Source organism: Protomyctophum bolini (assembly GCF_963924005.1).
Source record: "Protomyctophum bolini genome assembly, chromosome: 1".
Taxonomy (NCBI): domain Eukaryota; kingdom Metazoa; phylum Chordata; class Actinopteri; order Myctophiformes; family Myctophidae; genus Protomyctophum; species Protomyctophum bolini.
The window spans coordinates 30,021,836-30,035,680 of record NC_137862.1 but is presented as its reverse complement, the minus strand read 5'-3'; the positions used below and the strand labels follow the sequence as shown (position 1 = coordinate 30,035,680).

General features: G+C 40.8%; 1 protein-coding gene across 1 annotated transcript; it reads left to right on the top strand.

Annotated features, from left to right (window-relative positions):
• Positions 1–218: 218 nt before the first annotated feature.
• On the top strand, positions 219–13,623 carry ctsd (cathepsin D). The gene is made up of 9 exons (XM_080767994.1): positions 219–419; positions 2,231–2,387; positions 4,794–4,917; positions 5,732–5,850; positions 6,080–6,279; positions 7,605–7,727; positions 9,578–9,722; positions 10,810–10,908; positions 13,019–13,623. The coding sequence occupies exons 1-9, from the start codon at positions 355–357 to the stop codon at positions 13,178–13,180; spliced, it is 1,194 nt and encodes a 397-aa protein (XP_080624120.1). The 5' UTR covers positions 219–354; the 3' UTR covers positions 13,181–13,623.
• The last annotated feature ends 222 nt before the right edge of the window (positions 13,624–13,845 follow it).

Sequence of the window (13,845 nt, the reverse complement as noted above, 5' to 3'; positions counted from 1 at the left end):
AGGGTCCATTTGGTTCCAATTAACTATCATTTAGCTGGGGACCCACTGGAACTCCCTCAAGGACCAATGGGGGGGGGGTGACGTGACCCCACCTTTGGAACCACTGCAGGCCTAGTAGTCAGGCTTCATTTTTTGGCTTTGTTTTCATGGACCCGGTTGCTTGTTTCTCTCACACACTCTGGCAACACCGTCTCTCAGTCACATGATGAAGTAGTGATTATAACTGCAGGCTGTACTGTCTGTCTTGTTGTGTATTGTTTGTCTTCACGAGATTGAAAATCTGCTCCGTCATTGTTTTTTATTAACACTCCTGAGAGACAGAGAGAGAGCTTGTACACTAGTAGTAACTACAGGATGGGGACTTCTTTACACTTGTGTGTTTTTGCAGCGCTTGTTTTGATGAACGACGCACTTGTTCGGTAAGTGTCGTAAAAAACATCACTAAATAATAATAGGATAACATAATTAATATGATGAAGATGCAAATCAGTGCAACAACAATTCAACGTTATGCCTTATGGTTCTCGAGTATAGTTGGCTACATGATATATATGGCTCACAGTTAAGAGTAAAGACATATAAACAGACCACTGATCGAGCAAGGTTAAAAACAAAGATATATAAACCATGGGCTAGCCGCTAAGCTAACGATCAGCTTATATTACTTAATTACTGCACTCTTGACTGTAGCCTAAGCTTTGGACTCTCGTAGATGTATTTAGTCTAAATGTCAGAATCGATAAATACTATACGGCTATCTTGACTGTATCCTTTACATTCCATACTGTGACTGTGCAGTTTGCATTATATGCTGTCTGTCTGTCTGTCTGTAGTGTTATTACTTGGTAATGTCTCACAGTTAACAGTTTTTTTGTATTGAGTTGTGCTTGAAATGTACTGTAATTCTGCAAACTGTTAATAAATACTTCAATCAAACAGTCAATGTACAGTATTATTCTAGCCATGGTTCACATGTTTCAGGGCTATTATTCCAAACTGTGTGCGGTGTTACTGTTAATTATTCTATATTATCGTATTCTACATACATTCTGTCTTCAGTGTCCTCTGTGCTTGTGCAGAGCATGACAAACATTTGCTGCAATTTGAAAACCACTGTACACTAATGGAACAGAGCTTAATTAATCTGTATCAGGAAGTAGGAAGAGTTATTCTGTGTGCTAGACAGAGACCATTGTTCCAGCCAGGGCTGCTTTGTTCACTTGTTGATATGAACACCTTACATGAGTTACAGGATCACAGACTGGGGCAAACAATTACCCTTTTTATATCCTATAAATATTGACCGATTAAATGTGTGAATGTGACCCAGGTGTTTATCATAGTACTGAATACTTTAACAGTTTGCATAAACGTACAGTGGTATACCCAAGATACCCATGTACCTGTCTAAATACTTCCTTAATGTCAACAAAGTCCACAGCCACAACACCAGAGGGAGATTGGCTATTTTCGGTCATAAGTTAATTATTTTAAGATGAAAGAGTATTTGAGGTGATCAAACTAGCGATAGAATACAAGTTTAGAAGCATTTTCCAGAAACATGAATGGTTTGAGTTAAATGTCATGATTTCTTCAGCTGGTCGGCTCAACAAAAATCATTATATTTTATTTTGCTTCATTCTAGTGTCCCCAGAATCCTTCATGGCAGTACACCCACTTACTGTCTCATCAAATCAAACGGGGCCTATTAAACAAATGTATTTATTTTCGGTCCACATTACCGTAAGGCACACAATGTGGTTCATTGATAGAATATACTTTAAATAAAACCAAACAAGTTTAGCATTTTAAAGTTTACAGTTCTGTACATTACATAATTGAGTCTCAAGGTTTGCCATTGGATTGGATGGTTTATTTGCAGTTGTATTTTTTGAATGGAAGAAAGTGAGGAATACCAAGAATGCTGACGGACACCACACATTTTCACATTGCAGCTGTTTTACTACTGTTCGTGAACTGGTAGCACTAAGCAAGCATGCTTGTGAAAATGACATTCATTGTGGTTTGTGTTGCCAAAAGGATGAAAGAAAACCCTTTGTTCTCGCAGTCATCATTTGGTTTTGCATGCTGAGAAATAGTCAGACCCTCTAGAGATAAGGAAGTCAAAGTAGGTCAGGCGTTACTGTACCTACAGACATGGCACCATATGCTCTCTGTGAACTGACCTTAAAATCAATCCTCTCACTTTTCTCTTTTCTTTTCCCACCAGAATTCCGTTGACGAAATTCCGTTCCATTAGGCGTGAGATGACGGACTCTGGGAGAAGTGCAAAGGAACTCCTGGCTGACAACCACTCCCTTAAGTACAACGCTGGCTTCCCCGCTAGCGATGCCCCCACTCCAGAAACCCTGAAGAACTTCTTGGACGTAAGCACTCAGACTATACCCCATAAATACCCCGCTCCACCAACCATGCAGTGGGCCTGTGGGTCCTTTCCTAATGCACTGTAAAAAAAAAAGTGAAATGCCAAACTATGAGAGCGCTGCGACAAAGCTTCTCTTGTGTTGTTTGTGACTGACTTGGCCTTTTCCAACAAGACCTCCGCACAGGTTTTTTTAGAATGGTTGAATTATGGTCCCGATAGGATAGAACGTGATATCAGCACTGGGTGATGAAAGTGTTGGTGACTAAACAGAATCCTTTCCCACATGACGGATGACTCAGAAGTGCACCCGCTTGACCCTTAATCCTAATGTATTTTTCCGTCGCACAATGAAAGTATAAATCAGGCTTTAAGCTTCTTGATCCTGGTCGGGTGATGTTAGGTCCATGTCTAGCCTGGTTTGTTTACTCTACAGGTTCTTTCAGGTTACGGTCCTAGCATTTGACCTAACAGATATGGTAAGACTGAAATGTTTGCATACATATTGATAAGCGACCTGTACTTTCAGAATCGATACATTGGATGAGACGAGCTAGAAGCCTTTTTCTTGGGTTAGGGTCGTGTGCTGTTCCTTGGGAAATCAACAATCAATCATGTGTGCTGAGTCACCGGTAATGATAGTCTGGCAGTCGGGGTTGTGGAGTGGGAAATTTGGTATATAGTATATTTTTTAGCCTAAAATATTGTCTATGCTGACCAGCTGTCATTATTGAGCAATTTATTTTGTGTTTTTTGTGCAAAACTATATATAAAAGACTATACCAAATTTCCCACTTTAAACAAAAGAAGCCTGTCGGCTGCCGGACTAATAGTGGGTTTTAGACATTTCCCAGTAAGATCACAAATCCTTGCCTATGCTGCCATGTCATTGTGCGAATGAGGAACAGCATTGGTTGAGATCAGCAGAGAGAATCTGAAACCACAGAAACCACCGGAAACCTGACAGGACATGTCACGTGCTGTGCCAGTGACAATGTTGAGACATGTTGCTTACAGTCACAGTTAGTAAAACAAATGCACTGCTGCTTCTGTTTAAATCACTTAATTAGTACAGGAGGCAGCTTTCTCAGACACTTACTAGGAGAATAATTTTGCTGACTAATCTGTGACTCAGAGGAACACTTTGTTCTACTTGTGTTTGTTGACATTAACGGCTGCATGACTTCATATTAACAATGACCGCTGAACAGGTCAGCGGCACATGAATTGGCCTGTCACCGTTCCTACACAATCGGCTGTTATTTGAGCAGTTATTTTTTGCATTATTGTCAGAATCGTTTCCATTCATCTGTTTTAAAAACGGCTACATTCATTAAATAGATGAGCGTGTAGATCTTCTACTACCACTATTTTAAACTTTTAAAAGTGTCCAATTAGTGTGTAGACATGATGGCAAGACTGCGTCTCAATTTCATACTTTACCATATCCTAAATCAAACTTTACTTGCAGCATACTTATAAATGCCGTATTAAGGTTGGAATTTGGTTTTTAAACCCACAATATCCTACAATGTGGAAGGGGGTAAAAGCCAATTTATTGAATCGTCTTGCCGTAAAAAAGCATCGCCTCTGTAAAATACGTAAGGGATAATGTATGGCTGAGGGGTCATTGTTTATAGATAAGGTGATTTATATATAAACAATGACCACTCACTCAGCCATACATTATCATTATCTATACACAAAACAAGGTATTTCCTTGCGCTTACGATAATGAAAGTATTCCATAAGTGTCGCGTCTGCCCAGCTGCAGCACTGTCGCAAAACAAGGAAGTGAGTTGATCAATTAGAATCCATTTTTGGTTACTACTTCGTCTATTTCTTGCTCAAATGTTTTCAAAAACACATTTAAGATGACATTGTGTGTGTTTACATGGCTGTCATGTTGGAAACGGCAGTAAATCAGCGGGGCGCAGCTGGTGCTCCGAGGCTTTGATTAGGCATCGGTCTGCTATAGAGCGGAGCGGTCATTATCCAGAAATAACAAAACGCTGAATTTGGCGATTGACCAATCAGAATCAAGCATTCAATAAATTGCTAAAACAGTTTCCATTACAGAGCTTTCAAATTTAAAATTGGCACATACAGAATCAGTTTGTGCTTGTTTTCTGTGTATAATCAGATCATGTACTCAGGACTGTATGCCACGGTTAAATCAGTCCTAATTACTAGATCAGGACATTATTGTATATACTGTACGAGCAGCTTGTGGCCTAAAGGAGATTATCGTGGGCTGTTTGCCTGCACGTCAAAACTTGTCTCTTGAATTAATCGAGTGCGGTTCCAGGGAAAACAAAAGTTGTCCTTTGTCTTGTTCATGATGCAAATAATTAAAAAATATATATAATGATCTAAAAATCTTTGGTTTTGTATTGTTTTCTTTGTCCAGGCTCAGTATTATGGGGAGATCAGCCTGGGGTCTCCTCCCCAGCCCTTCACTGTGGTGTTTGACACAGGCTCGTCCAATCTGTGGGTTCCCTCCGTTCACTGCGCCTGGACCGACATCGCTTGCTGTAAGTTCTACAGATGTTCCCAGTTCACAGCTAGGATCCATTATGTTTCATTATTATTTGTATATACTGGTATATAACCTATTTAGGACTGAGACCAGATTCTACGTAACGTCCTCTAAATCCTGACAGTTTTCTGAAAAACCTGTTTCTATGTCAGTGGTTCTCAAACTATTTCATGTCAAGGACCCTAAAAATTTATTTGGCCGCCGACCCATATCTGAAAATATGTTGTTCCAGGGACCCCCAGAAGTAATGATACGACTTAAAAACGTTTGCTCTGTAAGAATATATATATTCAAAGATTTGCGCCACATTTTTCAATAGCTAAAGTATAACGTAATGCTTAAAACACCAATAAGGGGTTCCTGTCTCCTGACCAGAATGGGTTAACCTATAATCATTTCCTATTCCAAATAATCGTAACCCATTTTGACCCGAGGCTTTCCTAAGCATAGGAAGCATAGGATTGTAATTAGAGAAACCTGCTGAAATTTGTCAGCAGTAATGTAAAGTGTGCATGATTTGTAGTGACGAAATGCAGCTGTGGTCCTTTAATCACATCCCTATTGTGGGCATAATGCCTTAATAGGCGAACATTCAGCGGAAATAACAGATCTACACGCTCTCAGGTTGTTGCGCCGCAACACCCTGTGAGCTTATATATTGGCAATTTTATTGTCAAAGGGATTTGATGGTGTATAGAGGGATGAAAGCAGGGGACTACGTTTAGACCACTGGGGGGGGGGGACATCGGTCAATGTATTTAGGGTTTAACTGCTTATTAAAATGTCATAACATTTGTTTTCCTTCTCAGTGCTTCATCATAAGTATAACTCTGCCAAGTCCAGTACATATGTGAAGAATGGAACTGCATTTGCCATACAGTATGGATCCGGCAGTTTGTCTGGCTACCTCAGTCAGGACACATGCATGGTACGCTACATACAAATGCTACGAATTGTAACTCCAGTTCAATATTTCATGCAACATCTGATATCATTGGCATGATATTAACAAGTCATAGTCGCATAAGTGAGACTGTATGCAAGGCTAACGAGTAACAATTCATAGTTTCATGATAAATGAGACTGTATGAAAGACTGTCTCATTAACAAGTGAGATACACATTCCGAGTTGAGTCTTGAGGTCTTTGTCCTTCCAGATTGGAGACTTGTCGATCACTGAGCAGGTGTTTGGGGAGGCTACCAAGCAGCCTGGCGTGGCCTTCATAGCAGCAAAGTTTGACGGCATCCTCGGCATGGCTTACCCGCGCATCTCCGTCGATGGGGTGGCACCCGTCTTTGACAACATCATGGGTCAGAAGAAAGTGGAGCAAAATGTCTTTTCATTCTACCTCAACAGGTGAGATAGAAGCTTTATCCTATTGGATGTTATTGATGTCAACCATTATGCATTTTCACTAGCTTGTATGATCCCGTTATTGATGTCAAACACGGTGGGTCGTGTACAGAACCATAAGAATGAGGGTTCTGGACAACCTTGGGTTCGACCGACTCGACACCGGGCACTGCACTCCCTGTGGGGGTGTGGAACACGAACACGTGTGTCGAATTTGAAGTCGGTGGGGCGAACTGTTCTCGAATTACGTGGATAATCTTTAGTATGACTCAACCCTGACCTCCCAGTCTCAGAGCAGACTCTAACCCCACTGAGGTGGTCGTACGTTAGAAAACTCTGTGTGAATTTAACAGCTGTTAAGAGACCTGCGTCAGTGAGTGTCAACACACAGGCTGCCTCTGACACCAGACACGGGCAGCTTATGTGATTTTAACTGGGTAGACTTGTGTGCCTTTATGAAAACAATAGTTCTGGGAAATAATTGAAAAAAAACATGTTGGTGCACTAAACTGGTCTTGAATTATGTATTTGTCATGCTTTTTTTGTAGTCATGTTTACTTTTAATCAAGCAGCCAAACAATTAATTAATTTATCTTGAATAAATAAATGTCTAACTCTGAGACTCACATTTATATTGTAAAATCAATGTTCATTTAACTCTGAGAGTGTACAAATGAGACCAAATACTATTATTAGTTTGGTTACCACAAGCATGTATTAATAATTCTGGGTCCTTGTTGAAAACATATTTTTCTGAGTAGGTGGCTGCCACGTTCACTTGGTTATTTTGTACAGAATTAGGTTTTTCAAATTGCTGATTTTGTAGTTTTTACCTTGTATGTAATATGTTATTTTTGCCATGAGAGGGCAGTAAGTAGCTTTCTATTTCTTGTTTTAAAATACAAGATCATACCAGGCGGTAATAATAGCTTTGCCTCATCCAATATGTTTAGCTGTCAATAGTACGTTTGTAGGTGTGCAGTATGCTTGTAGATCTGCTAAAAAAAATGTTATTGTGAAAATGTGGCGCAAATCTTTTAATATATAATCAGAGTGAATGTTTTTAACTAAAATCTTTGCTTCTGGGAAGGGTCCCTGCTGGAACAACATATTTTCAGATGGAGGGGGGGGGGGGGGGGGGGGGGGGGGGGTCGGCGGCCAAATTCTGGGGGTCCTTGACATGGAATCTTTTGAGAACCACTGACATAGAAACAAAACATAGGGTTTTTCAGGATTTAGAAGACATTTTGTAGAATCGTCCTCGGGTCTAAATGGTCAGATATATATTTTTTAACCATTCTTGTGTCATTGTGTGTTTATTTCACTAGAAACCCTGACACTGAACCTGGTGGTGAGCTGCTCCTGGGAGGAACTGACCCCAAGTACTACAGCGGTGAATTCAACTACGTTAACGTCACCCGCCAGGCCTACTGGCAGATCCGCATGGATGGGTGTGTGTGTGCTCAAACATGACCACTTTACCACTTTACTATACTGGTCATTCTCCTTTTTAAAACCCATTTAGACCTTATAGCTTTTAACCACTTTAACCAATTGTTTTAAACTTCAGCTGTTGAAAAAATAGCAGATCCACAAGCTCATACTGTAGCACGGCACTCGGTGCCGTGCTACAGTATGAGCTTGTAGATCTGTTAGTTAGTACACTTCGATGCCAATACATTTGTACGTTTACTCGAGTACATTTTGAATTCCGGACTTTTACGGAGTACTTCTAGCCTGATTATCAGACTGTAGCTTTCCACTCAGAGAGTGGGCGGGGTCTTCGGGCTGGATCCAGGCTAGAGTACTTCTATATTAGCCTGGTTTCCAGACCATAGACCCCGCCCACTCGACTGAGCGCACTGGTTCTTTGAGGCTCAGCTCAGAGTCTGACAATCAGGCTACTTCTATATTGCAGTGTTGGTACTTTGACTTAAGTAAACAATCGAGTACTTTTTCCTCACCACTGCGTATGAATGTGCCATAGGCTGGAAGTTGGGAGCCAGCGATTATACTGTACATGTTTGAACTTTGAACGTGTGTGTGTCAGTGTTTTGGCAACACATTTAGATTTTAGTTTTAGTCATAGTCTTATAACGGTTACAATAATAACAATTAAATAAACCTAATATAGCAAAAATGAGGGAGGTGGTGGGTCAGTTCAGAATAAAAAATCACTACAGAAATCAGTAAATAAGCTTAACGGTGATTTATTAAATCAAAAGAAAAATCAAGTTCTCGATCACAAAATGTTCACTTAACCAAATCAACATAAAATAAAACTCTCAAAAGGTAGGGGTGTGAAGTCCAAGTGTCCTAGCACTGTCCAAACTAAACTCAATGTGTCCAACACTAAACTCAGGTGTCCAAAAAATAAAGCAAATCCAAACCAGTCTGTAGAGTGTGGCCAGTCTCCTCTGGCCGCCCTTAAACTCCTTTGTAAAGTCTGGTCGAATATCCAAACTCCAGGAATGGGAAGAAGGTCTCTAAATCCAAAGGTATAATCCAATAGTAAGGGAATGATCCAAAAAGGATTCCTCTTGCTCACGGCAGTAGCCTGTCTGTCTCTCTGCCCCTCCACTCTGGACTGACAGAGTCAATCTCTCCAGGTGGCTCAAACAATGTGATTGCCCCTCACTCCATCAGCCAGGTGAGCTGTGGGCGGGGCTTCCCAATCACTGCCTGTTGCCATAGCAACACATGTATCCAACTGGTTTCTCATGGCATAATAGTCCAGCAGATAACTAGAAACATTTCATAGCGCAGCGGATTGGTAGAAAATAATAAAATACATGAAAAATGGTGCATAGCAAACAAAAAATGCATGGAACCAATGTGACTCTGGGCACAGATGTTAGTCTCTTCAATAGTTTTCATTTAGTTTCAGTCACATTTTAGTCACCTGGAATGTTTTAGTGTTAATCTAGTTTTAGTCTACTGAATATCATAAGATTTTAGTCGACTAAATCTACAGTCGATTTAGTCGACTAAAATGTATTTTGGCGGGCCTTGATGCCATCATAATGGCTGCTACGACGCGTTGTGAGCTTGTAGATCGGCTATTTTCAGCATGCAACCAAGTGTAAAATGACTTATACTGGATCTCTTGTCTACTAGTCCCTTCCTAACATTTTAGTCTAGTTTTTATTTGTTGTTGACGAAATTGTCAGTATATTTAGTCTTAGTTTTAGTCATCATAGCTTTGTTTTCTTTTAGTTTTCATCAGTGAAAAATGGTAGTCGACGAACATTGTTCGTCTTTGTATTAGTCGACGAACTCAACACTGTGTGTGTGTGTGTAGGCTGGGAGTCGGGAGCACACTGGGACTGTGTAAGGGCGGCTGTGAGGCCATCGTGGACACTGGCACTTCTCTCATCACTGGCCCCGCGGCCGAGGTCCGGGCCCTGCAGAAAGCCATCGGAGCCACCCCGCTCATCCAGGGAGAGGTAGACTCACTGCATCCTATACCTGACACCATGTTGTTCATAGCCCTGTCCTCTACTACAATGCTTCCCAAACCTTTTCATGTCAAGGACCCCCAAATTGACACTAATTAGCCCGCGGACCTCCCATTTGAAGAGATATGCCAGGGACCTCCCATAAGAGAAGATTGTTATTACGGCTCTAGCAGTGATTCTCAACTTTAGTTTAGTTTCCAGGACCCCCAAGTTGACATGCATTAGGCTACGGACCCCCATTTAATGGCATTTCTAACTCTGAGACTCACATTTATATTGTAAAATCAATGTTCATTTAACTCTGAGGGCTGTATTTTGCGTGTCTTAAGTACCAGGTCTTATTCCCTAACTTGAGTAAACTAAAGACCTGGAGGCGTGATCAATGCTCTTTGGCCACTCAGAATAGCCAAATGGCATTGACCACACCTCCAGGTCTTTAGTTTACTCAAGTTAGGGAATAAGACCTGGCACTTAAGACACACAAAATACAGCCCTGAGAGTGTACAAATGGAACCAAATGGACCCGTTAGAGTCCATTTGGGTCCATTTGTAAACTCTCAGAGTTACAGACCTATAAGGGTCCATTTGGTTCCAAACTATCATTTAGCTGGGGACCCCCTGGAACTCCTCAAGGACCCCTGGGGGTCCCCGGACCCCACTTTGGGTCCTGGGCATTAAACGGCTAATTTGTCTTTTGGGTCACAGGCTAAAAAGTTTGGGAACCACTGCTCTGCAAAGCTCAATATGGGCTTGTAGATCGGCAATTTTACTATTTTAAGTATACAATTATTAAGGGCTGTTTTGGCCATAGTACGTTATTTATTGTTATAATTGTAATTTCTTTGTATATTTAAGTAATAGGCTTTGTAGTTATTTGTACCTGCCCTGTGCAGTTTTTGTTTACAAAGCCTAATACTGCGAACAGAAATGCAATTCCTATTCATAATGTTCAATGTCATTAACGCAAATCATGAATCTCAATTATTTGTATGACTACGTAATCGTCATCTGAGATGTCATGATTGTTGACATCTACTGTATGTTTCAATGGCTGTTGTTTAATGTTGTGTTGTAGTACATGGTGAGCTGTGACAAGATCCCAACCCTCCCTGTCATCACGTTCAACGTGGGCGGACAGGCCTACACACTGACAGGAGAGCAGTATGTCCTCAAGGTGAGTCTGTGTGCTAGAATCAGGGTGGGCAACTTTGACACAATCAGTACCCGGGATTTTCTTCAAAATAAAGGTGCTAGAGTGCCAGAAGATATGGGAGATTTTACTCTGAAAAGCCCCGCCTTCCGTTCCACCCACCGCTAAAGTCTCTCTAGAAGCATTAATATTCTAAACGAGAGGCATGTTGAAATCAGAAATTAAGTCAGAAGTACCGGTATGCTCTTTTGGTCAAAACCATGGAGAGCTCCCTAGATTAGGAGATACGAGGCATTCTTTCTGAGCTGTAAACAAGGAAGTGAACGGCAGCGCGCGAACAGTGCACGCGGGCGATATCACCCCTCAACGTCTTCTGACAGACATACTAGGGGTTGGAACATGCATCCAGGAAGACCAACCCAGTAGTCACTTTGAGTGGCACCACACAAAGCTGAACATGTACTGCATGTCGGACATTACTATTACTAACCCTACCCCAAACCTAAACATAACCGCAAGCACGTCGCAACACATGTCGGACCAAAGCAAACCTCACTTTATCCGCAAAAAAAAGTTGTTTGCGGTGGACACGAAAATGATCTGAGCAGGATTCGAATATTTGAAGATTTTTTTATATTGGAATCCTGAAAAGTAACATTTGTATTTATGCATTTATACTCTTTATGAACTTAAATGCAAATACATTCGACATAAAAAAGACAACATTTTAATAATACTACTACTCATTAAGCTACTAATATAGACTGAAGTCATTAAAGCGCGTCATGTTTGCATGTTTGGAATTGTAAACAGCTGAAATATAATAATATATCAGTATTCCGATATGAACCTGTGGGCCGCATTAAGTGAAATGTGAGGGCCGCATGTGGCCCCCGGGCCACCAGTTGCCCATGTATGTGCTAGATGGCCAACAGGGGTCAGCGGAGAGTCTGCTCATACTACAACAACAACAACCACCCTGTGACCATTGTGTCATAAAGTCACACACAGTGTGGCATTGTTTCATTTGGCAACGCCAAGAGTTCTGTCTGTGGGAGTGGGCTGTTGTGTTGCCTGAAACAGTCGTTTCTCAAAGAAGCATCTAAAGCAGTGGTTCCCAAACATTTTCATGTCAAGGACCCCCAAAATGACACTAATTAGCCCGTGGGACCCCCCCCCCCCATATTTGAAAATATATGCCAATAAGAGGAGATTTTTACAGCTCTAGCTGTGATTTTCACATTAGTCACCTGGAATGTTTTAGTTAGTCTAGTTTTAGTCGACTAAATCAACCGTAGATTTAGTCGAAAAAAATATTTTGGCGTGCCTAGCAAATCTGCTATTTTCAGCATGCAAAAAAATGACTTGTGTCTTTTACTTATACTGGATGTCTTGTCCACTAGTCCCTTCCTAACATTTTAGTCTTAGTCGAGGGGCCACAGGCTCAAAAGCTCAAGGAATAGAGTTTAATCTGTGATGTCATGCTGTACTTTTTATTTTTATTTTTTTATAATTTGGTCATGAAGGTCTGCTCTGCCGGAAACAAAGTTATGGCCATTTTTATATACCACACCATAGACAACCTATAAAGGCAACATTTTCTAAATATAATATTTTGTGACGTGTCAAACTAAGGAGTTTTCATGATTCTGAATCCATTCCAAGCATTCGTTTTGCACGAAAAACACTCCTTTGGCTAAAAACAGCCATAGCCACTTAGCCAGGCTAAGGCCGTTTTTAGCCCAAGGAGTGTTTTTTCGTGAAAAAACTGATGCTTGGAATGGATTCAGAATCATGAAAACCCCCTAGTTTGACATGTCACATGCTACTTAAAGCATGATGAAATGTCTATGGTGTGGTATACAAAAATGGCCATAACTTTTTTCCGCAATGTTTCCGGCAGAGCAGACCTCTAATTCTGTGGACCTTAATGAACAAATTGAGTTCCTCTCAAAATTTGGGCCTGTGGTTCCCCGATTATCTAGTTCTTATTTGTTGACAAAATTGTCCACATTTAGTCTTAGTTTTAGTCATCATAGCTTAGTTTTCATTTACTTTTCATCAGTGTTTGTCAAAATGTTCATCGACGAACATTTTTCGTCTTTGAAACACTGATCTGATTGTCTCTTTCCAGGAGAGCCAGGCTGGTAAGACCATCTGCCTGAGTGGCTTCATGGGTTTGGACATCCCCGCCCCCGCTGGGCCCCTGTGGATTCTGGGAGATGTATTCATTGGCCAGTATTACACCGTCTTTGATCGTGAGAACAACAGAGTGGGCTTTGCCAAGTCCAAATAAGCACAAGCAGCCTAAAAAAAAAAGAAAAAAAGACACTAGCCTGTTTTCATTGTACCGAGTGGATTGGATGTTATGAGGTTTTGTTTGATCTACACGCATGCTGTTGCTTTCAATCCTCTAGCAATAGATTTGTGTAGAGCCTAAATGCACTGATTTGGAAGAAAGCAACGAACAAGTTTTTTTTTTTTTTTAATCTTCTGCAGAATGTGTCTAACGGGTGAAATGTGTGTTTTGTGGCGTGTGTGTGTATACATGATCAGCGATCAATATCGATCGGTTCTGACCTTTTGGGGTTTGAACATCTGAGTGAGCTACACTTTTTAAAAATCAGGGACCTGTGTTTTAATTCAGATTTTAAGGAGGAAGTTTAAGGAGGAATTGGGCCTCTGCTACTGATAACATTGTAAATTTGTGACTGGCTTCAATAAAGACTTACTTAGAAATCACAAGTTTCTTACTTTGTGTTGCTCACATAATGAATTTTCCTGTTGGGGTTGGGTTGGATTTAGCCGTTAAAACATTGATTAGCAAACGTTAGCTTTTGTTTCACATTAGTTGGATTTCCAACAAATGATCTTTTGCCCCTGACTTTAGCTGACTTTGCTTTATTCAGGGTTAGGGTGTCACAGTAAATACGTAGAGGTGTTGTAAACTTATAATTTCCT